Source organism: Pseudopipra pipra, chromosome 3 (genome assembly GCF_036250125.1).
Source record: "Pseudopipra pipra isolate bDixPip1 chromosome 3, bDixPip1.hap1, whole genome shotgun sequence".
NCBI classification, from domain to species: domain Eukaryota; kingdom Metazoa; phylum Chordata; class Aves; order Passeriformes; family Pipridae; genus Pseudopipra; species Pseudopipra pipra.
The window spans coordinates 32,658,067-32,683,474 of NC_087551.1; the positions used below are offsets into that span (position 1 = coordinate 32,658,067).

The 25,408-nt window shown below is 40.9% G+C and overlaps 1 protein-coding gene across 3 annotated transcripts in view; it reads right to left on the reverse strand.

The window, feature by feature from the left end:
- Nucleotides 1-5,657: 5,657 nt before the first annotated feature.
- RASGRP3 (RAS guanyl releasing protein 3) overlaps nt 5,658-25,408 on the reverse strand; it is a 59,602-nt gene continuing 39,851 nt past the window's right edge. For 2 of the 3 annotated variants that reach the window (XM_064648535.1, XM_064648534.1), the window contains exons 10-17: nt 21,175-21,252; nt 17,101-17,217; nt 14,782-14,897; nt 13,865-14,012; nt 10,338-10,374; nt 7,744-7,869; nt 6,910-7,274; nt 5,658-6,398 (exon numbers count right to left, since the gene is read on the reverse strand). In XM_064648535.1, the coding sequence (XP_064504605.1) occupies nt 6,390-6,398; nt 6,910-7,274; nt 7,744-7,869; nt 10,338-10,374; nt 13,865-14,012; nt 14,782-14,897; nt 17,101-17,217; nt 21,175-21,252 (996 nt within the window). In that variant the 3' untranslated portion in view covers nt 5,658-6,389. The remainder of the gene's footprint in view (nt 6,399-6,909; nt 7,275-7,743; nt 7,870-10,337; nt 10,375-13,864; nt 14,013-14,781; nt 14,898-17,100; nt 17,218-21,174; nt 21,253-25,408) is intronic. The other variant, XM_064648536.1, reaches the window with a different exon arrangement.

The following is a 25,408-nucleotide window of genomic DNA, read 5'->3' on the forward strand; positions in this document are numbered from 1 at the left end:
AGAAAACAGTCACTGCTTTGTTATTGCCTGTATGATACTCTGATATTTACTGTTTTCCAAACACGATTCCTGTTGCACTAGAAGAAATCTCTTAAATAGAAGCTGGGAGAGGAGAGATGGGTTGTAGAGATTATTAGGCTGTGGTGGATTGGATATACAAGCTTGATTTCATTGTGCATCATGATCAAAAGCAGAACTCCAGCAGATAAAGAAGGCAATTAAGTAAACAAGCATTTATACAGGGGGAACAGTGTTCGTCCTTTTAGTGTTCTGTTCTTGCCACTCTTTTTCCACAAGCTGTAGGCATCTTGTTCTGTTTCTTCCATCTGCTGTTTTTCTTTAGCAGTTTTTGTTTCCTAAAGGCTTCACTTGCACTGCCCTTCCATTGCCTCTATTAGTATCACCCTCTCTCAAAAGTTGTCACTGTGTAGTGACATAACTATTAGGAGCAGAGGATACACTTGCTTCCCACATCAGGTGTAATAGTATGGGACCTAGAATACCATGATCCATATTCACTGTGGTCACAGTTGGGTTTTCCTTGCAGGTCTAAGGAATGGATAAGAATTTATTCCTTACTATGCAGTACCTCAACAAGGGAAAGTGGATCAAGTTGAGCTTGCACCATATATCACTCACCCCAGAAAGCCTTTTGGCCTGTAGCTGTTCCCTAAGTAGTTTTATCTTTAGTTGGCTTGTAATATGTAGCTTGATGAGATTCCTCTACTTTCCTAGCCAAAGCCCTGAAGTGTGCATCTCCATGATGATGTGCCGTGATGGCTGATGGCTCCAGAGAGGCTCCTCAAGATACTGCTTAGATTTCTCAGCCAGAGCATGTGGGTAACCTGCCTTAACACTCTTGACTTTCTGTCTCCATTAAACTGTTTGCATCTGAATTGAAACTGGCAAGTGCCTTAACCAACTTCTGGCTTAGTTAGAACTTAAATGCTTATCAGTCAAGTATCTAAGATAGGACTGGAAAGAAGGGAAGCGAGATTCATGTCAGTAGATAATTATGAGAAGTGGTTGGAGCTTGAGAAGTCCTGTGGCACAAGAGTAATCCCTGTAAGAGGTTATGCACCTAGGAAATGAAAATTAAACTGCTGAAGTGGGAAGAGTGGAGTGGGGAGTAAGGATTCTCACTGAGACCTGATGACTCTTTGGGGTGTCCAAAAGGCTCATGTCAGTTCTTAGGTTACTGGAAGTTAATTCAGCTCCCCATTAGGTTAACAAAGAGCAGCAAACAAGCACTCTGAAATATCTGCTCATTGCACATGATTTATTCTTAGTTCTGCCGTATTTAGGACTGCAGTAGAGAGTCCAGGTGTTGCTGCTAAAGACTGTCAAACTTGTGATTCTGCTTCCTCTCTGACCTTCTGATTTCCCTGGACAACAGGAATGCTACAGAAGTATCTATATATTTTTAAGGTATTAGGCTTGATTTAGCAGTCCCAAACAAGCTGGCTCATGCTAAACTCCAAGTTTGCTTTATCAGCCTCCTAGCATGCCCTTAGGTTAGAGTCAGACCAGTGTTGTGACTGGAGAGTAGTACACCGAGGTGTTTCCCCTCTGTAGGCTCAAAAATACTCATGTGCTTGCTTGGTTCAGGTTATGCCTTTTCAAAGGGACACAAACTGAAAAAACAAGTGCTATTACCAACTGTAAATATTGCCTTCTCCCCTCTTTGACCGAAAATGTCACACCTCTAATGGCTTAACAAACAAGACTAGAAGGGAAAAAATATTTTTCCTTTGTGTTTACTTTGTGCTTTTTACAGCTCTGAGTGCTGTCAGTGTCACTGTTTCCCCTTTATTGTCCAGTAATTTCCCCTCTTGTCCACGTGGGTCTTTCCCACAACAGAGGAGAGAAAAACAAGTGCAAAAAGTAGGAAAACACTATTGTAAAACCAAAGAAAGAGGGAGTCTGCCTGTGCTGTGGGCAGGTGGAAGGTCATAACTTTTTCACACGTGCAGCAGAGATGAAGGTGATAAGGACTCTTTAAACTTTCCGGCATTAGCTCAACTCATGGAAAAAGCAGACTTTTTGGCTAAATTTCATACTGCTCCAGCGGTAGCCTTTTGCTGATGGCTTTTCTGTCTCCTAGGACCAGATTGTCAGCAGCTGTAAACAGCACTTTAGAGTTCAGCACACAAATTTTCCAATGAATTTAGCCTGTTGGCTTCAATGCTTATTTTGAAAATCCAGTTCAGATCAGTGCTGATAACTCAAAAACTTTTTCCAAAGTCACATCCATTTCTGCAGTGACCTTGGGTGGGCCAGCTCTTTTGTCAAGACTCTCTGGAGAAGTACTTGGAGCTATTTTTGGTGCTGTATGGAGGCCCATCAGTTAGCAGGCTGATGCTGAATGAAGCAAACTTTGATTAGATTTTTTTTTTTTTTTGGCTATAATGATCATGAAACAACAAACCATTGTTTGTCTCCTCCAAATTTGCATTCAGATCTCCTTTCTTCCTCCCTTCCTTCCTTCCCCCTCTGCTTGGTCTCCATCAGGATCCCCTTAGATTCTTAATGTCACATAGACAGGGAGAGGTCTCAGTGTGCTTTTCCCTGCATTTACCCGCTGTCTGTTCAGGTTTTTTGTTTGTTTTGTTGGGATTTTTTGTTGGTTTTTTTTTCCCCCACCTGCGTCCAGGATCCTTCATATGCAGCTATTTCCAATACAGATGCCTAAAGCTTCTGGAACTAGTGTCCAAGGCTGCAAGGACCCTCCTGTGGCTGCTCAGCCTATGTCAGCCAAAGGTTTCCAGGCTTCCCATGAGGAAGACCTTGGGGCTGCCTAGGGCATGCTTTCACTTTGGCTTCCACAGAGGAGTCCCTGAACAACAGTCCACAGAGGTGACAGGCTGTTTAATTTCGGAAAATTTTAGGCAACTAAACTTGCACTGCAGCTCAGCTTATCTTCTGTACTGAAAGGAAAATGGCTCACCTTTCCCAGATGGGGAAAATCCATGTTTCAGACTAGTTCTGGTCAACAAACTTATTCTTCCCCTCCCGCCCAAGACTTCAGCTGCCTGAGAAAGGTGCCTCTGAGGAGATGGCTTCTGTCTAGGAAGATGTTTCTTTGTAAAGCTGGGTTCATTCTTTTAAAGCCTAAAAGCTGGATAAGACTGAGAGGGGGGTGGGGGCTGCAGGGGGTAGAGAAGAGTGAGACTCTGTGGAGATCCAGAACAGAGGAGAGAGCTGCAGTTCAAACCTGACTTTGCATTTCACTCAGAGAGAGCCAGGTGTCCCTGTGACTCTTTGAGAAGCACTTAGAGCTGCTCTATAAAGTTGGAAGCAAAGCTGAAACTCCCTTGTATGCAACGTGAGCTTTTGCAGAGGTTTTACACAAGCACAGAAAGTCCTAGTATGTTTGGGCCAAAAAGCCAAATAATCTCTTACAGGGTCTATCCAAGCACTTGCATTTTTCACCTACTCGTATTGTTTGTATTCTTTGGCATTTGCAGATTAACCTGTAAATAAAGTCTGACATAGTCTTCCTTCTTTCCACTGTGTGGTGTTGTTTGGTGTTTGTTTGTTTTATTTTTAAACAACCCCTCTGTTGCCCCTCATGTTTCTTAAAAGATCCTGAGATGAGAGAGAATGGATGGGGTGGAAATATCTGGCGTAATTTGGGATTGTATTTGACTTTAGCTACTTCATTAATCCAGCACTTTCGTCATTATGATGCACTTTCTACCGGACAAACTCGTGGAATTGCTCTACTTCTAGCACACAGGATTTCACCAGGACCAACAGAGGCAGGAACTCTGATGGCTGATGCTTTCTACATTTTGTTAAATCAAAGGCGCTGAACAAGAAAGTCTTTGTTCCTTTGCCTAAACTGGGGACCTAAACTTGTTTTTGTGAAGAAAAGTCTTTACCATGTTCAGAAAAAGATGCCAACTTGAAATAAGAGGAGAAAAAGATTTTTTAATTTCATGTATTCAGACCTCCTCCCAGGTAAAAAGCACATCTAATATCAACTTCTTAAAATATTTGCTCATGCCCTGTCAGCTCTCCCTACTCAGGTGCTTGCTGTGGAACTGGGGGATCCTGCTGCAAACAGCCTGTGAATGCTTTTTTAATAAGTTATTACATTGTCTATGATGAATCTATTCCTTTTTGGGCAGCGCGGGTGGTGTGCGTGAACAAAAAGCTGTATTTCTGCCTTGTGTCTTTCTTGTTTTCCAATGGCCATGAACACTTACTGTCAGCAACGCACTCTGTGTTCCCCTTCTTTAAATGCCGGAAGCAAAGGGTTTCCAGCAGGAGCAGGTGCTTGAAATTCAGGAAGAATTTCTTCATGAACACGGTTGTTAAGCATTGGAATTGACGGAGTCACCATCTCTGGAAGTGTTGAAGAAAGGACTGGATGTGGCAGTTAGTGCTATGGTCTAGTTTGTAGGGTGGTGATTGGTCAAAGATTGGATTCGATGCTCTTAGAGGTCTTTTCCAAACTAAATGATTCTGTGATTCTCCTTGGAAGCTGCCATATTTTGCTTTAGAAGGATTAACTGTATGAACCCGCAGTCTATGCTTGATCTACACCTGCTGCTGAGGAAAGTGCCTAACTGACTGAAGCTACCAGGCTTGCCAGACATTTATTGGTTAAATCAATAAGTCAAGAGCTACAACTAACTTTTAAAAGCCTGCAAGATACAGGCTAACGTCTACAGACTAAACACTGGTCAAAACTACGTGATGTTAAGAATGAAGTTGCACATGAACATTTCATTTATAAAGCATTAAGAGGCTTATCTCAGCAGATCCATCAACAGCCTGGATCATAACCAAATTTCTCTATTCAAATTCTCTACCACATAATTTTCATTGTGTGCAAGCCGTGCGCTGTAACGGTAGCTGTGCGGTCAGCCAGTTGTGACCTGTCACCTGACCCATGACAGGAAATAAAGACCATATTTTTGCTGATGCTTGTTCTTTACCCAGAGCAGTAAGAGTGAAGCATGCTTCTGGCCTTCATCCTACTTTGGAAATTAGTGCTCCTGCAGCGCTTATTTCTCTTGAGTTTAAAACAATCAAAGCGTGTTATTTTTTTACATCTTTTTTCCTCCCCACCATTGTTACTGGTTGTGTTGGAAAACAAATGAAACCTGCAGGATTCAAGATGCAAACCTGAGCAGGCATCATGTAGTCCCAGTGCAGTTTAGTCAAGTTACCACAGAGGAGTGCAGCTGTCAGATTTGGTTAGGGAAATCTATGAAATTACTCTCTTGTTTTGAAAGCTTATAACTTGATGAGGATATAATAACTTAAATTTTGTAGGACATTTTATAACTGAGTGGCTTTAGTCAGAGCGTGTGCTCTCTGCCTCCCCGCCCTGTTTTTGTGGGTAGATAGGGTAAGAAGACTAACACACATGTGCCAATATGGAATGTATCTTTCAGGGTTGATCTTGGGCTGTTTTATTTTGGTTTTCTCTCTTTTTCCAGATGAAGGCTGTGCTCCTTCAATAACTTAATGCTTCTGCAAAAGGCAACTTCAAACCTGCTTCCTGGACCATTATAGATTCAGATGCTAGACCCTACATTAGCGAACTGCTAATTTGGAGGTTGCTCTTCAGTACATTTAGTCTTAACATGTACAGGTTGCTAACCAGAGAAAACTATCACATACACATATATACACACACACACTTAAAACTAAAGTGTTTATTGCATGCTAATGTTACCATAACCAGTGCTGGCAAGATGACCCCTCTCTATTGCCATGTAACCAGACAAACACATAGTGTCTTGGAATTCCTTCACTTTCAGCCACATGCTGCCTATTTGAAGGATCCCTAGTCTGGTAACTGGTGTCACTATGCTGAACACAAATGCATTCACTGTAACAACATAAACAGGGTCAAATTTCAAAACCCCAGGTGCGCAAAGAATTTCAGTATAGAGGACTTTGTGAAAGGTTTTCATTTGAGATTTAATCAACATACACACCTACTTCTTTCCTTAAATTATCGTTGCAAGCCTCTGGAAAGGAGTGTTATTGAACAAACTTAGATGCTTGGCTTCTGTCCTCACCATTGTTGTTGCTGGCAGACACACCGAAATGATGCAGTACACTTAAAGGGGGCCAAATATATCCTCACTGGCGTGTAGAGGAAGTTTCCACAGAAGTCATACAAAAGAAAACACTGAGTGCAGAGATCCATTCTGCTGTGTCTGTGCAATGTTCATCCAAATGGTTTACTCGTGAGAAAATAAATAGTGCTCTATAACACCTTTCAGCTAAGAAAACAGGCAATGGTTGGATTTAAAAGTACGAGGTATAGGAACACTTCTTATGGCCACATGTGGTCTATGACAGTCCACCAATGCTTGCTGTATTACAGTTGTCATCTTCAGTTTTCTGTGCCTCAGGGTGAGCAATCAGCTATCCTGTAAGCAAAAGGAAATAGGCATTTACATGCTGGCAGAAGAGGTCAATAAAAACCTGAGGCTTTGGAATTATAAACTTTATGGGTGACAACAACAGAAATCAGACTAATATGCTACCCTATCCTAGACTCCTATATTTATCAGAATGGTAATTGTTGTGAATCTAACATGAACCCCAGAACTGTGCATTGCAAGGGTACAACAGTACAGAATTTGGCCACATATCTACCAGGCTATTTTAATGATTTTCAAAATGAAAAGTACCCAACTCCTAAAAAGCACATATTGACACCAAAAACCAAACTCCCACTTACAGTGTTACAGTAAATGTGCACTGCAGTGAAGAAAATAGGTAGCTGTGGATGGATGATTCAGTATTCTTCTGACAGTAACTTATGCAAGAAGCAATGACAAATTTGAATGAAAAAGCATCCTGAAATTTATAAAATAACCTTATGAGATTTCAGACTGTAGCAGATTTTAAACTGTCTTGGCTTCTTCTGGAACTCACCTCAGATTCTTGTCTTTCTGGCAGGGTTTCTGTTCCATTGTGATCCTGTATATGTTGTGGGGCCTCAGCTTCTAGCTCTACATCAGCCTGTGTGCTGGGCTTTTCGTTCTCCCACTTCGCAAAGCCTTTGTTCTTCCCAGCTTTTCCATGGAATTTGGACTTCATTTTGGGGAAAGTATGGGAACCTGAGTCGTTCCACCCTGGCTCATGCCAGAGTGGTTCTGTCTGTGTTGCTTGGCTGGTGGTCACCCTCTGCAGCCGCACTGAGATTTTTCGTGAAGAGCCAGTGACTAGAGTTATAGCTCTGCCATCAAGGTCCTGGTGTTCTGCAGCAACACTGGGAAATTCAAATACTTCATCTTGAACTGAAAGAGAGGGTGGAATCCTGTATTTGAAATATTCTGCTTCAAGATCTTTACAAAAGGATAGCTCAAGCCTGGGGCAGGGAGGTAACTATGGGAAGCAGCGGTGTAATTAGCAATATACATATGCTGCTTGGAAACTGTTTCTGGCCTTGTGTGAACATATTTTTTTCTCTCACCATCTGTATGCTCAGGGGTAAGGCAACACTAGAATTGTGCCCTATGTCTCCTTGATCCTAAGTGACAAATAATGAGAAATGCAATTTCATTTCTTTTCAGCTGGGACAGGGGTGCCATTATGGAGGATAGGGATGCTGTAATCTAAGCACTACACACAAGCTATAGTGGAGTGGAAAGTACATGTGCTACTCTGGGTGTTGATACAAAGGAAAAATTAAAAATGGCAGCAGGGACACTGGCCATTAGAGGGGATTCCAGAAATGGTTTAAAATACTAGCAAAATTGCCCTCACCTGGAGGCAGAGATGGACTGCTAGGCAGAGAGCCATGGTTACTGCCTACTGAGGTTCCTCTGGAAAATTTCCTGCATGCCAGCACAAGCAGGTCTCTGCATTGCTTATGACAGTTGGCACCACAATCTGTAAACAAAGGAATTTTCAAGTCACCAAATGGAAAGCCATAACTATCTGGTAACCCCCTAGGGCTATTAGCAGACAGATACCAGAAGATACTTTGAAGGAACAAATAGTTTGACAGAAGGTGTGAAGGGAGCTACAGAAATGGATCCTTTGGTGTGAAGGGCATTACAAAAAAAATGGATCATTTTCATGACAGCCATTAATAGAAAAATGGCAGCAGAAGGGAAGAGGGGGGATGAAATTAGTCTCAAGAAAGAGATGTGGAATCATTGGTATGATCATGTGTATGCCATGCATAAAACTTCTGCTCTACTGCATGAATCTCCAAAAAAGGGAGGGTTTTATTTGTTTGGTTGTTTTTTATTTAATCCAGCAGGCCCATTATAATAAACATGTCTGATCAGAAGACACCCGAGTGTCCATATCTCGAGCCTCTAGAAGGACACCTGGAGGTCAGTGTAGACCACTGTAGGTTAAAACTAGTCTAAGTAGCTCAGTAAGCAATGTTAGCACAGAATAAGCTCTCTGGATATGTATCATCCACCTGGATTAAAATGGCTGAGTGCCTGCACACCTAGCCTCTGCTGGGATTTGCATCACTAGAGATACACTCATCACTAGGTACAATTGTCTGAAATGTGACGGCAGTATGGATTTCATCTGCAAGAAATGGCCAAAGGGTGGAGGATGTGCCCAAAACACAGGCTCTCTCTCCTTTTTGTCCCTTTCTGTTGTTTGAAAATGTCCATCTTCCTTGTTTCTCTGTTGCTCCTCTGTAGGCCAGTTTTGTTCTTGGTGAGCCATTGCCAAAGTACTGTGCTTATAACTCTGCTATAAGAACCATTTTGCTCAGGGCAGCAACTCTAGCATGATGGGTGAGAGTTCTGGTTTCTGCCATCACCTTGTTCATATGACTAATACAGCAGTGCCTGTCTAACTGTGATTTTCTCTGTCCTAAAGGTAACACTCCCTTTGCCCTGCCGCCCAGATGCAACAAAAATCTTTCTTGATGTGGAGGACCTCTTTTGTCACTTGCAGACCACACACTCAAGCTTTATCTCATTACCCACAGTGCTGGGGTAAGCAGCAGACATGAACAGATGAACTCCCTCTCCCTGCTGTGTCAGAGCACAGTGTCACAGGTTCAAACAGAAGACAAAAACTCTCTGCTCAAAGGCCAAAAGTGTCCCTAATAGTTGCCACACTCCAGTGCTGCATATGGAACAGCTGGCAGCTGCTGCAACAAAGGACAGGCACCCCTTATGCTTGACTACTTTAAGATCTGAGCGAGCAGCTCAGCTCTCTTAGTTTCATGCTCCATTGCCTATAATTTTGACTGTACAGAACCACTTTTGCTCACTCTCCACTGGGCTGCTGTTACGGGCAGTGATGCAGGACGAGCTCAGCTTTCAGATCTCAAGCTGAGTTTACAGGTTGCTGTGACAAAACCTTTTCTTCCTTCCCTCATCCTACTAGTAAAACTACGGAGTGCAACCAGCCCTTTTGAAGCTGTGCAGATGACAGCGATCAGGAATAACTGAATTACTTATGTTGATTTAGCCGCTGACATTTCTCCTACCCCTGTCTCTGAAAGAGAGTTTCATGGGTGGAAAGAGAGACAGGAACATGGTGTATCTTAAAAACCAATACTGCAAATTCTTAATCCTTCTTGAAGTAGGACTAAGGGAGAAGAGTACATACAAATATAACTATGAAGGCCCAGTGTGAATGTTCCCCTGTGAGTAATTGAGATGCAGCTACAACAGTGCCCTTCAGCCAGAGCTGGGCTGTATGAGAAATAAATAGTTCCAGGATTTTAAAGCCAATGAGGACCACTAAAATGTCCTTTTTGGTCTGACCTGCTCAATATGGTGAGAGTATAAGAAATACAACATGAAGGTAAGGGAGAGGGACGTAAGAGCTCTAGGAATTTTTTTTAAGTTGCATGTCTGGAGAAAATTCTGTGTTGAGATCTGCTGGGCAGTCTAGGAATTAAATATTTATCTGTTTCTAGCTCAGTCACTACCGCAAGGCCAGTTAGGCTTCATTACAGGCACGTGAATGTACATGAGAAACGATGTTGCCAGCAGGCTTTTCCCTGACCTGAATCTCAGGGGGTATATTTCAGGATGTCTCGGTGTTAGAAGAGAACACTCTTTTTCCAAGTGTTTTCCAAGTTTTCCAAGTTGCAGGGTCTTTATTGGTAGAAAGTGACACCTCATGGAGTCAGTGGCTGCTTTGGATCTTTAGCTCACAGAACTTGTATGTTCCTACTCATTGTTATTTTCTCTAATGCAGTAAGAACATACACTTCAAAGTGTACCAGCAGTGACTGTTCATGGACAATACCAAGAGTAGATGCAAGAATTGGTTGACCATATGTCATTTTAGTTAAAGGTATGGTTGAATGACTTGTGCTAAAACCCACCACCTATAGCTTGAAAAAAATCCATGTAATATTTATTTACCTTTGCATTTGTAGCCTTGTTTGATTATACCCCAGAGCTGCAAAGGAAGACAAAAGAACGTCAAGGAATCAGAAAAGAAAGCTGGAAGGAAAACAAGGTCACAATGAGGAAGTACCAATGGCTACAAAAGCACAAACAGGATACAACTGCTCTTAACACCCTTCCTGTTAGGCAGACCTCCCCCTCTAATTGTGATAAGACTTGTGTGGCTTCTCCCTTACTTCTGCTACTTACTAGTAGTAATGGGACTACCAGGGGAGGAGAGACACAAATGACATTTGCTTCCTGGAATGGATGAAAAATTGCCATCATATCAAGCTTAGTGAAACCAGTAGAGCACATTCTGTTTCTAGGCTCACTTAATGTTATATGCAGGAGAATTGCCGGAGTACATCCATTCTCTAGATACATAAATGACCTACGACATTCAAACACAGCAGACAAAAATGCCACTGGGGATAAAATTTAGGTTCTTAGTTCCTATACTGGTTCCCAGCACACCTAGCCATAACGATCTGATTTGCTCACCTGATTTTTCCCATTAAAAAAAAACCCATCAGTTTAACAATGAAACAGGCAGAAAAGCCACTAAATTCCATCCTTTGCCTCCCCTCAGAAGCTGTATTGACATACATAACAACCAAATGCTGAACTTCTGAGGGCAGTGTGTGTGGTCCCACTTTTGGGAAGCTTTCACTGCAATATGAGCAGGATTGCTTGGAAGTATGAAAATTCCCTAGCAAATTGTTTTCTATACACTCAGAAATGCTGTATCTATAGCCATGGCATTATAAAAATAAACATTTCCACTCTGAGAGGCAGAGAGAGGAAAGGGCAATTTTTCTAACTCTAGCATTAAAGGAAAAAAACCTGGGGACCGTGGTGTTTATTTTTCCTGAATTCATTCAAAACATTAGTAAGGAGGGTGAACACATCCTGGCAGCTGAAACTGAATGTGGCTCCTCAACAGATTTATAAGAATCCATGCACAGAGAGCAGGGCCTGAATATGGTCATTAAAGAAAGGTTCAAAAAGAAGAGCTGGAGAACATTCAGAATACAAAGGAAAGAGTAAAATAAACAGAATGGACAGATTCTGGGGAAAAAAAAACATCCCATACACTGCCCAAAAGAATTTGCAAGGAAAAATGCGGTCCTGAGGAAAACAAAAATAGATTAGACAAGGTGGAAGAATGGTGAACAAAAGAACAGAAAGGACAACAGTGGAAAGGGTCCACAGAAAGCCTACTGCTTGTTCTTCTCCTGCTAATACACAGTGAATGCAGTTGCTGTGGTCAGGCAGTGACAGTGGGGTACCCCAGTCCTTCTTGAAAGAGCAGCAATGACCTATTTTCCCAGGTCTCTTTTACAGGATCACTGTAAAAGATGTGGATTGTTATTTATTTAATTTAAGCTTTAATCTGTTCCCACCAAAGAGATTTTTCCTCACCTTCTTAGCTCTGTACCTTCCTCCTACTCAAATTTGGCATCACTCTTGTGGTTACACACCACAGTGAAAGCTTAGCTGAAGTGTCATGTCATGAATTGTGACCTAAAGTTTTGAATCTGTCTAACGCAGCTCTGCTGCAAACCTGGCTTGAGCCAGCTCCAAGGTAAGAGGATATGTGCAAATTCAGATCATAAAGCTTAGGGGGATGGCCGGTCACCTACCCTGCCATGTGGTGCAACTCAAGCTGTGGGACGGAACTGAGACTGGCCATGGGCATATCAGTTTTGTGCTGCTTAATGGCATTAGGTTTAACTTGACCTTTAAAGTTCACATCGTTTTAATAACTGTGTGCATTGTGCTGTCACGTCAATTCATCCTGCAGCACAGTCAGCGCAGATTATTTTGACTGTGAATCAGTGCATCAGCTTGAAATCAGGTTTCCACCTGCAGATGAGCAGCACTGAAATGCACAACAAATACGCAGCAGATTTTTAGTCGGTTCCTGTCCTGTCAGTCCAACTCATCCACAGAACAATGCCAATGACTTCAGTGAGTTGACAGGAAAAATGACCTTATTTCCATTTCCTGTACAACCCCTTACTCATTTGTATTCTTGCACTGGGTGTAATCAGGGAGACGTGAAAAATCCAACAATGGCCAATTAGCAAACTGATGCAGGAGAAAAATATCTGGTGGAAAGGATGTTACAGGACAGTCCTCGGGCCTTGCTTTGTTATGGAAGCCTTCCAAACATGAACACAATGACGTGTTCTCAAGGCTGCAGGCAGCCTGACACTATAGGCTCCGGCCAGTGACCAGCCCTGCCCCTTTGGTCTACTGGAGCTGTCAGCTCCAGAGCCCACCACCACACTCCTGAATCAGCACTGGCCATGTCACCTCCAAAGCTTTGGCAGCTATAGCAGAAATATGTGGAATTCCCTCTTGACCATGGCCTTGATCAGTGGCACCAGTTGCGACAGAGACCACAAGAATCTGGACAAGACTAACATGTTGCAAAAGAAGCGAGTGGAAGATGGGAGCATGGACAAGAGCAGGAACACCAGAACCGGTCTGAAAGGAGACACATTTCTGCACTTATCAATGCTATTGCTGCTACTTTCAACCATGAAGAAATATTGTCTAGTGGAAAAGTTCATGGAATAAAGCTGGAGATTTTGGCCACTGATAGCAGAGACAGATCTGTTCTGGAGAGCAGGGACATGGTCTGAGTTCACACCCTGTTATGTGAGCCACATGTAAGCAGAGGACATGGCCCTCTGCCCTTATTGCTTTAGCTGAGAAAAATGTGGACATTTGATTTCAGGTGAATGTGTCCATTAAAGTAGCTTTTTTATCATAGAGGTTCCTTTTTCTTTACTCTACTTGGTTTGAAGTGGAAAACTCAGAGGAGGTTTACAAGCAACACAAATGTCCACAAAACCAATCATTTCCCAGCTATGTACAGAACATTCTAAGAAGTGGCATCTGGTAAGTTATGGCTGAGAGGAAAAGCAAATTATAAAGACCCTCAAAAAATAAATTTTAAAAATTCTTATTGTATACAACTGTTGGAAGCACTTTTTTGATTTCTTTACCAATTAGATCTGTTAATTCAATAGAGAAAAATTTAGGGCTGTTACAGCCATTCAGAGAATTATGAACATGGCTATGTTGCCATGTGCAATTTCCTGAGAAAGAGTGGCTTTTGCCTCATCTACATCCTCTGTTCCAGACATCCATTTTCCCTTGAGCTTGTTTACAAAGGAAATCAAGCCAAATTAAAGAACTTAAGATAAACCAAGTAAAGCCATTCATATAGTCTCTAATATCCTTTAACTAATGTAATTTTATTTCCCCCACCCCCACAACAGAAATTCTTACAAATGCCAGTATTCAGAAACAACTAAATCAAAACTGGATAGCACAGATAAAACATGAGTACTTGTTTTTTGCTTCTAAACGCCATGAGATATTATTTGGCCAAGGGACTTCAGCAATGTGTGGAGCCAGTTTCACCCCATCTACATTAAAGGGTAAAAATTGGTTTTAATATATGCTATTATTAAAAACATACTTACAAATCCTGCACAGTGCTCACAGAAAGTTGGTTTAAGATAGGTCATTTCCTGAAAGTTATGAATAAACCCTGGTCCCATTTTACACTGGAACTGTGATTTAGCTCTCAGAAAGTAAGCCATCATTTCTTCTTTGCTTATAAGACCATCTCTGTTAGGGAAATAAAAAGTAGATTAGATCTGTCACTGCTCAATGCACTGGACATTTCAGAGTTTTCTCATTGCAGAAAGCATGCAGCACACAAAGCACATTCTTTGAAAGAGCTGCAACAGTCCTGGCAGGAAAAAAATCATTAGAGCCTTTGTGGTTCTTATCTTTCTTTAAACAACAAACACTGAACTTACAGCTCAGACCTTGTTTTCTCACCTGTTCATGGTATCAGAGCACAGGCCAGGCCATTAAATGAAGGATTTTGACTTACTGCTCACACAGACCAAGAGGTTATGCCTCTGACCAGGAGCCTTCACAGCCAGACATTCTGGACAACAAGAATTATCAAGCCCAACTGCCTAGAAAATATATGTAACTCCTAGAATATTTATTACCCTCTCTCTGCTACATACACTCATGTTCCTGTACACAACTTATTTGTTTCATCAGTCTGATACCTGGTCTGGATACAGAATTTTCACTGTAATTTGGCAGTACTGTAGGGTTTTGACCCAGTCCCAGCAGGAATTCTTCCTTAAGCTATTACATAAATTACTTTTAAAGTACCAGGTACCGCGGGACTCCAGCCTGGATGGACTTAAAGAACTGATTACAGCATAAGAATTTAAATGATAAGAAAATTCAGCCTTCAGTGGTCTTGTCAGACACAAGAAACTTGAGAGGCACTGTTTCTTAAATATTTGGTATCCATGAGTTTTTAAATTGAGGAAAAAAACCCAAACCACCATAAATAAATCTCCAAACTTACTGGTCTTTGTCCAGCACACAGAAAGAGTCCAAAAAGGGAAAGTTGGCAGCTATACTTTCAAAGTCCTCCTGAGAAATATAACCATCGTGGTCGTGATCATAGTTCCTAAAGACAGACTGGGAAACAAAAAAAGATTGTTGTACTAATATATAGCCTATCCTGAATCTATAACAGCTTCTTCAACCATGTAATCACATGGTTCTGATGCACCCATATTTATTGGACTCTTGGGGAAAAAGTGACTAATTTTTAAAGAAAACTTGACCTCAGTATTTATCTAGTGATGGTCCTCCACAGCTCTTCACACATAATTGTTCTTGCTTTATTTTTCTTCTTTATTGGAAATGTCACTAAAGTATACTTTTTAATCACAAAAAAAAAAAAAAAAAAAAAGAAAGAAAGAAAACAACACCAGCACAACAGTAGCTTTCCCATGAGTATTGCAGATGGTTTTGACTTCACTACTAGTTGGTCACCTCTACTGTGTCACATTACTCTTTCAGTCTGATTTGTTTACTAATACTTTGACCTCCAGATCACAAGCACTTTGGATCTAACAACCATTCCCTTCCATCAAACCATTCCAGTTCATCACGAAGTAAAAACAGATACAGGATCAAATTTAAAAGGTCACATAAAGTGATGGAAACCTTCTTTAGCTGCTGAAGAATTACTACATTCTGTCTTACTGTTTGCAGAGATGTGCAAGGGATGTTAAAGCTACAGCAGTGTGATGCTAATGAGAAAAACATGAGTGTCAAAGTCAACATGACTATGTGAAAGACATATCGTGAAGTACAAACTCTCTCATTAGATTAAAATTTGGTTGACAAAACACTAAATTAATTTACTGAGACCTCTGAAAGGTGTTTGCATTATCCTTATTTTAACAAGAACTCAATTAAACCAATTTCTACGTATCTTTCAAAAGACCTATAACCGATGACTGGCAGACCTCAAAAATGCATCATTAAGAAGGAGACAAAGCTACCCGAGTAGCATTCAACACTTTCTGTAATAAAAACAATGCCTTAAAGCACAACTCAAAGCAGCTAGTAAACAGCAAAAATTGGTAAAACGAAAACAGCTGTACAGAGTGGTGTGAGCCCTTTAGTAAGCAGTACCCACAAAAGCCCCAGACCATGTTTTAAGCCTGTCAAACTCAAGATTGTACATCCTGAACCAGGCCAAAATTGTGAAATGGGGAAACACATTTCCCCCACCCATAGGAACAAGCATAACCCCCCACCCAACCATTCTAGAAAGGTTAAGGGGTTGTGACAGACTTCCTATTTAAACAAGCTATCAAAGAGAGGTTTGAATGTGGACTGATTTTTATCAACACATATGGCACTTAAAAAAGCAATACAGGAACAGCATGTGCATTTCTGGCATCCCACATTAAAAGAAAAATTAAACTTTTTTTAAAAAAGATCATGTACAGAAAGAAAACCACAAGACATATTTGAAGTCTGAGTGAGAGAACTAAGACTTTGTTTAAGTTATGTTAACAACATAACCCCAATTAATGATCTGTAACACAGACGAGGTCAGAATTTAATACTTCCTCTCAGACTTAGTTATTAATTTGTAAAAAGCAGAAGGAAATCTTGCTTCATTATCTACAACACATTCCTGATACGTCTACGTGCTGCTCACGTCACTAGAAGTCCCTTACACACCAACACAGCAGCACTCATTCTCTCCAAAGGATTCTGGTAGTGTTTGGTTTTGTTTGCATTAGCTAACACAACACATCACCTTCCAAACTGAAGCTGGAAGATCCCAGATAGAATTCTGCAAGATCTTGTGTCCGCATCTTTAAAGTGACACCAAGACAATGCTATCTTTATCATATGTAATATGTTCCTGACAGTCAAATAACAGCATGTCAAAAATCAGAACTAGGGTTTCTGGAAAATTTCTCTGGACCTATTAATGTGTGAGGTCTTGTTTCTGAATAGTTTTGTTTCCAGTAGTCTGTTATGAGACATGAAGTGGATGGCTAAAGCTGGAAAAAACTCAACTTTGTCCTTCAAATTTATATTTGCTATACAAACCTACTGAACAGCAGCAACATTTTGAATGCTTCTCAAAGTCTGCTCCTTTGCATCCAGAAACCTGTTTACTAATCCCATTGCTGATTATAGGAATAAAATAAATATTTCTGAATGTATTAGTAATGGCTCAAATTTGTTGTCACGTGTCTGAAATTCACCCCAACCATAACAACTTCTTGATAACCTTGAAATTAATTATAATGATGAAAACATCAAAGCCATTGTCCTCTTTGACCAGTATATTATGCCAAATACTTACATCCACCAGTTTTCGTATGTGTTTATTAATGACTGTAGGGTCAGGTTTTGGTACCACTCCAGATGCCCACTCCAGTGGCACTACTGGCTTGTTAGGGGTCGTCGGGGAGGTAGGCTGCTGAGAGATGAATCAGAATGCAAGGATTTTCAAATATGAATTAAGAAGTTCAATTTCCCATTAAAAGCACATCTAAACGTCAGAGCTACAACCACAAATTGCTGGAGTCCCCGTGCTGTAAAAATGTGCTTAGCAAAACATCAGTCAAGGTTTTAGAGGGTTGCTTGCCTCCACTAACAGCTTCAGCTGGGCTTGCTGTGGCACCTCGCAGCTACACCACAAGCAGCAGCAGCACCCAGTGAGCTAAGAAGCAAACCTAGACTTTCCTCACAGGCGTCTCCAGACAGTTCAACAGCAACAAGACTCAGAGTAAGACAGAAGGAAGGAGGGTCTCTGGACATAGCATCAGAAATATACAAGCCCAGAAACCTGCTTTTTCTCCTTCCCAGTAAAGCCCTGAGGAACTCTCCACCCCAACGCAGCCTGCCCTCAACTCCCTGCCAGAGAGACTGCCCAAGAACCATATGAGGGACTGCCACAGACTGAATAAGTTAATGCTCTTGCTCTGTGATGCACCAAGAAGAGAGCAGGATGCAGAAACAGAGGCAGCACTGTGCTCAGCAATCCCACTGGTTTGTAGCTGAGATGTGCCAGGATGCACAGCTTAATTCATTTAGACAGTCTGAGTAGAAAGGGGTTAACCTTTGACTTGCTCTGCAGATAACACCAGCCAGACTATTTTATTTTCAAAACAGCTTGGTCTTGACAAAACAGTAGCTGACAGCTCACTTGATGCACAGAACTCACAGCTCAACTCCCTCCACACCACTACAGTGCTTTGGGAGTAGCTCTGGCATGCAGCTCAGCTTCTTCAAGAGGAAAATGTATGACAAACCTGAACACAGTTTCAGGTAAGGATTCAAAAATAACCATTTAGCATGAAAAAAGCTGTAAGGCGTACTGGCCTTTTTCTGCATCTGCCACTGGACATCTAGCAAGTGAAGCAGTGTCAAGTAGAAAAAATTCAACATGGTTTGGATCAGAAGGGGGAGAGTCCACAGTCTCAGAAGGCCCCAGTGTTAGCTGATGAGCAAAGAACCTGGGTCTCATCTATCACCCTTTATATTGGTGTGAGTTGAGAGGGAGACAAGACATGTAAAGATGTTACAGTTATCATTGTGTATAACAATGGTATTGTAGGCTTTGACATCAAGATGGAAAATGGTCACAGCTGTATTTGGGTGGAAAAGAAAAGAAGGATTTGTTAGTGGGTTGCTTTATTAATTCGGCTTTTCCTTTTTGAATTGTTAGAACAGCTTTTATCAGCGCCTCAATGGATTTTGACCCATACAAATGTGCACAAGTAAGTTTGGGAATAAAGAATACCTGTATCAAAAGAATTTAATTGCAATAAGAAATACAGTGAACATGTATTGGTAGAATACAGCTTTGGCAGAATATTTTAATTCTAAAATTAATGTCACCACACAGTGATGGACCAACATGCTGGTAGATGCTTTCGCTTTAAAAATATGCATAAATGCAGCAGTCTTTTAGAGATGACACTCAAAGAATCTGTATCTAAAGTGTCAGCATGGTGCTAGACTACCAAGTCCTCACAGAGAGCTTTTATCACCTGCTGGTCTCAGTGCACAGTGGCAGAAAGTAACTGAACCCACTGGAGCCTTGCTCTTTCTTTTGGGATATTTCATTTGAAGCCTCATTCAATTTTTATGGTTTTTTTGACAATTTGCAATGAAAACTGCATGTTACTGCCCACTACCCAAAGAGAAATGTTGGTTCCTTCTATTTCACTCATAGGCTTATATGAACAATCATGATTTTATTTATGTATTTGAAATGCATGCTATGAGGAAAGGTGCTAACCAGCTGTCCAGATACTACTAAGCTGATTTTATTGAATGTTCAGAAACACTGAATCTGGTCATGCTGCTTGTGATTCACTGTATCTCCCATCTATTTCACCAGCACAGGGATAATGGGATTGTAGATTGAGAAAGGGATAATGGGATTGTAGATTGAGAAAGTATTTTCATCTGTGTATTTTGGCATTGACATAAATTCTATTGATAAGCAAAAAAATTATCTAAGTGTGTCTTCAGTGGTGTAATTGCACTGGGCAGAGTTGTCTTATAGACCACAGATGTACTAGTAGGAACTCCCAACAAGAAGATCACTAATGTGGAGGGAAAAGCAGGACACTGTAACAGGGAGATGCTATACTACAGCTGGCGGTCATTCTTCAGTGTTATTTTAGGCTGCTCTACTGACTGAAGATTCTCCTCACGGTTTTAGCAGAAAGAAGGTCTTGCTCAAGTCCCTGTTGACAGCAGAATTGTATGCTAAAGGATCAGCTCCACTTTTGCCTTGAAAATGACTGCAGCAGCATGAGGCACTTCCTCTGTTGTGCACCTGTGTGGGAGTGGTACCATATAACAATAAATCAAGGAGCAGTTGGAGTGATATATCTGTGCTGCCACGTTGCCTTTGACAAATTTTTCCACATACAAAAGCTCTGCAGATTCTTTCCCCTCTAATATAGCTTGTATGCTTTGGCACTCCATCAAAGAGAAGTATGCTTCAAATAGTCCCGCTTCTGTCGATTCAGCTGCAGCTTTTTACCCATCAGGGTGCTGCAACAGCTCAATGTCACTGGTTATTCATTGATCCCTATGCAGAAGTATACCACAATTGCTTGGTACTGTTAAAGCTCACAGTACTGTTTATACTGCTTTTGTCCTGCTTGAAGCTAAGGCTGGAGATCAAAGCAGTAACATGATAATTTTCTTCATTTACAGTAGTGGCACATTAGTCCTTCTGCAGCATATGGCTGTAACACTTCAACTTTACTAGCAGTAATGAGAGCAAGAGGGATCCAAAATGATTGCAATAAATGGGAACTGTTGTGGTCAAATCATATCCAAAATGACCGGAGACTCAGTAACGAAATTCCAAGTGTTCAATCTGAGCTAGTGTTGACTATGGAAATATTCATTAACTGTTGCTCATCATCATTTGAGGACACATAGTCCTCAAACTGGTCTCCAAGAATGATAAACTATCTTAAAACCCAGAGAAACCTTGTACTTGGAAATTAAAGGGTTCTGCTTCCTTGTTTGCTTTTAAGAATACTTCAAAACCTTACAAAGAACTGCAATGCATGACTTCAGCCTACTGGACTCTGCTCTCACACTCTGTGAAGCACTTCTAGCCACCCTCAGTTTCTACTGGTAACAGACTTGAGAGGGCTCAGCCTGAGAGCAATATATGCTGGATATGACGGGTAATAAAAATGTTAATGCCTTGATGAAACGCTCAGAGGGAAGAGAAATTCCCAAACTTTGGCAATGGAAGAAAAAATAACACTTTAAGTGAAATTCAGCTGGTAATTATGAGATTTATCTGTAATCTCAGACTTGAGAAGAATAAAGAAAATGGCACCAACGCAGTATTATTTTTAGTTGCATATAACAAAAAAAAAAGAGTAATGTCTATTTTGATGTGTTTGAACATTACTTGAGAGTCTAAGATACAGGCGATTATACTTAAACAAACAGTTTTAAAATATTACAGCTAATTATTTGCCTTACCTTAAACAAATCTTTTAATTCAGTGTCATTTTATACAAGTGCATAGTCATCCAGAAAATGAACTGAGTCACACAATAAGTAATTGATGTTACAAAAGATATCTATACCTAAAGCAGAACTCTGTTTTCAAGGACTTGCAGAGGTTTTGTTGAAAAGTAATTAATAATGAAGTCTGGCATGTTCCACTACTTACTTCTCCCAATGTGCACTAAAATCTATAAATAATAACTGTATTTTCTATACAACCATAAACCTTGCACAGAAACACTTGTATAGAATACACTAAAAAAACCCCCACTTTATGTGAATATGAATAAGAATAACACATTAACCATCATTAAAAAAATAATCAACTGCGTGCAGACAAAATAAGCAGTATGTCAAAACGTAGGAAAAGATGACCTACAGATTTGGAGTTCCTTGGTTCCAGCACCAGTGAGAGCTTGTAGATATCATCCTCAGTGTGATAGAGGTCCAGAGACAGCTATGTGTAAGAAAGAGGGAAAACCAGTATTATTTATTAGACTGCGTTGAATATGACAGGCTTGTAAATAGAGATATACCTTCCACTGAAGCTAAACAAAAAGTTTTCCTACTCAGAGCTCAGTATGCATGCCAAAGCTGCATGCAGCTGCTGGAAAAGCAGATTTTTTCGGAGCTAACATAACACACATATTGCTGCTCATGTCTGTACTGTGCTCGAGGCCTGTTACAACCCTCATCCTCACACTTTGAGGAGGGCTGCATGCTGACCTTATGCAAAGAGGGACATTGGCCCCAAAGACCACCCTTATGCAAACCACTTTCTTCTAGCAGCTCCGTGGTCATGGGGTATCTCAGAGAAATAACCTGTTGAATGCAAAAACTTCAGGAAAATAGTTGTAGAGGGGCTAAGCTGGAAGGATTTCATACCGTATTCCAGTCAAATGTTATTCCTGAAGAAGGGTTATAGCACTGCAGCTCTTCTGCAGAGACCAGTCTGTGCAAAAAGCCCTTTCTGGAACACAGGGAGGGCACTGACACAGGTCTGTGAGAGGCAAGCTGGGTTTGCTACCGCTGTTGATGCAGTAAGGTGCTCCAGCAGGACCAATCCCATACAGCTCAGCCTGGCCTGCTCCTGATCTCCTCTCAGCAAGTAAGGCAAATTGCCTTTCAGGTTGTATTTTTAGATAAATGAAAGATTTTTCTTCCGTGTTCTCATTCTTTACCCAGAAGACTTATTGAGAAAAAAGAAGGGGCATAACTATGCTTTAAGTAGGGTGAATCTCTCTGGTTTTGCTTTGGCAGATGGGTCTTGTGCTGGTGCAGGTCTGCAGTAAATTCCTCCTCTTTTGGAGTGATGAAGGAGAAAAGTACTGCAGCTAGTGTTTTGTAATGAGAGGAAACAAACATTACATGTTTCCTGTGATCACATGCCTACATGAATTGGCTTTGGAGTAATTGACGTGATTTGAAGTTATCATCCACCTTACAAACCCCCAGTTAAGCAAAGATTCTGTTAAAAGCATATTCCTGAGCAGGCAGATGGAATTGCAGCTGAAAAAACAACTGTGATAGAAGGTTATTTTTAAAGAACCGGAAGTACGAAGTAAGTAAAAAGCAGGACCAGCAACACTGTACTGCAGAACCAACCCTAGGAACTCTAGGAACCAAGTGTTTTTAGACAGAATTTTATGCAATGAGTAAGACAGAAGCTGCGCCCCTTCCCCAGGCAGGTTCCCAGAGTGAACACATGGCTTTACAGATGTCTAGAGATTGAATTAATAATTCTGTCTAGCTGTAACACTATGCTGATTTTTGCGCTTTGTAATTTGGTTACGGGCACAGCAAAAGTCTGTGCATCCTGCAGGTTCCTTTTCCCATCCAGCATGCTGCTGCCACAGGGTTATGAAAGGGCCTGTCCTAAAGATAACATAGAACTGGTAGCTGCTGTAACAATTATTGTTCATGTACTTAGCTATTCAGTGACTGTATTCTTAGGGTCCTTCGTGGTATAAAATAAGTAGAACTCAATCAGAGCACGTGATATTATCAGGTCAGGCAGAATTGCTAGTTCAAAAGGCATTGTCCTGTTCCTATGAAAGAGCACAGTTTTCTCAGCAGGGCAGGTGAACAGGCCGTGGGTTTGGGAGTGGAAATGCATCAGTATTACTGACAAGCTTGTATCTCCCCTTCCCTGAATTATGCAACCTTATAAGCACTGGTTACAGCTTCATTAGGCACGATGTGTAAACACACAGTGGACAAGGTGTTGTCTAGCTCAGAATTTTCATACGTTAGCAAAAAAATTACAAGCATGACGACTATGCAGTTACATGAGCACATATTTTATATTTTGTTTACCGTTTTGCTCTGATGCATAAACTGTAATAAGAGTTTTCCTACGACAACCTTTTCAGTGAGTGGCAGTTTTCATTCTAATTTGACTTTCATTGCTGTCCTATTTTTTTCCAAGCAATTTTGAGGGGATTGAGAAGGGTAGGGGAGTGATCAGAAATGTATGATTTTTTTTTCTAAGTGGAACTTACTGAACACAAGTCAGGGACGGTGACTTTCAGTTTGATTGTTTAGGTATTTCTCATTCTCTTCACTAGACTGTACAAATGACTGGGACTTTCCAGTCATTTGCATATACTCTCAGAACGGGTTAGATAAATAGCTGTTGAGACCTAAAAATAGTGGGGGGAAAATGATGGCACCAAATAAGTTCTACCACAGTTAGCATAAATACATTGTGGTCTAGTTGAGAGACTGAGATCCATTTCCAATCTACAGAAAGTGATGAAACATTTACTCACAGGCTTTTATTCACATTGTGAAATAAAAACAATATAGAAATACTGCAGAGCAGGTAAGGAAATCCCTTAAGTATCCTTATGAAAAATAACTTTTCTAATGACAAAAATGTCATTAGAGCTGTTATTCCTCTCTGCTGCACTGCCAAGCTCATGGCTAGGTCCTCTTTTACTAATTCTTAGCTCCATGTTTTGAATTCCAGAGAGTGGTACGGAATCAAGTACAAAGTCGGTGGAGATGGAGCGAGTGTGGCCAATAGGGCAAGAAAGGAGGAACAACCACACAGACAAAGAGCAAGCAAGCATTAAGAAGTGAGTCCATCTTCATGTAACATACTCTGGCTCACTGGCAGCTGAGTCGTGACACATTTACTTTGCTTGCTCATGTAACACAGACTTATTTACACAAGACAAGGGAGGACTTGCTTTTCCCTCAGCTTTTGCAGTCTCCTATGCTGGTAAACTTGGCATATATGCCACTGCTGTCCATACAGCAAACTTTTCCCTTATTTGTGGGATGTTAACTTCCATGCAAAATGTTGGCTTCTTTCAGCCACTTGTTCAAAGCTAAAATTCTTTGAGACAGAAGCTGATTTTTTATGCCAACAACAAGATGGGGTGGGGTGGAGAGGGTTGGGGGTGGGGGGAAGCAGAGTTCTAAGTTTGTCTGCAGACGTTTAAGACTAGAGAAGATCAACTTTCCAAATCGTTGATCATTCAGCAGCTACCACTGAAGCCAGAGACCTATTGTTCCCCATTCACCCTTTTGGTCTATACACACAATAGCATCTGAAAAATGGCTGTAAGCCCCTTGACCAGATGGTCTGAAGTTTACCATCAGGCTTTCACTCCAGCTTTTAAGCCAAGCTCTCCCTTCATAGCTCTTAACAGAGTTTCCCCAAACATCACCATTTCCAAACCACTTGAAAGGTGTCAGCTCCCCCAGAGCAAATGAGGCTCCATCACTGAGGAAGAGAAGAAACAGGGCATTTCCCCACACGCCTATTTTACCTTTTTGTGCAAGTTGTTGAACTAGCAAACCAGCACCCAGTGATTTACTTGTCAAGCAAGCACAGGCCAGGCTGTTAGCACTGGCTAAGTGTGGTGTAAAAGGCAACACTGCAAGGGAGGGAGGCCAGGCAAGAGATTTACACATTGCTTATCAGGACAAGACACCTACTAAAAGCTTGCCCAGATGGAAGCTGCTTAATCGAAAAACAGCAGAAGTGAACAAATAGTTGGGTCAGCCAATTCACATGCAAATGAAAAGCACTCTATGCATATAGATGCCTTTACCACATTTGAAAGGGAGTTTCTCTAAATAAGGCAAAATGTGAAAAAAATTTACAGTTTAAATTAGAGAGGGAAGACCTAGGAATAAAAAGAATAGTTAATTCTTCAGGTTCTGAAAACTCAAGATGACTTTGGTAGCAAGGGAGGCTAAATCTGCTAAAAGACCGTTTACACATAGCAAGGTCAACTATTTTTAGTTGTCAGTTGTTGTCAGCTTTAGGTTGCAATCCTTTTCTTCTCCTCTTTCTCTGACTCCAGCCTCTAATTTAAAACTTTCTGTTTAACAAAAAGATAGACAGAAACATTTAATCTACTATGTAAGTCCATTATTACTGGACTTATGTTGTTTGAGAGACCACTATAAAAAAAAAAAAAGAAAGGTATTGTATTCATATGCATAGATGAGGACAAAACCTACATACTGAAAGAAAAACAAGAATATTCATATTATGATACGTACCAAAACTCTGGAACTTTTTGTAAAAATGTGGTTTTTTTCCTTCCCAGAAGTCACCATCTTAAATCAAAACTCCCACACTATCAAGTGTACTT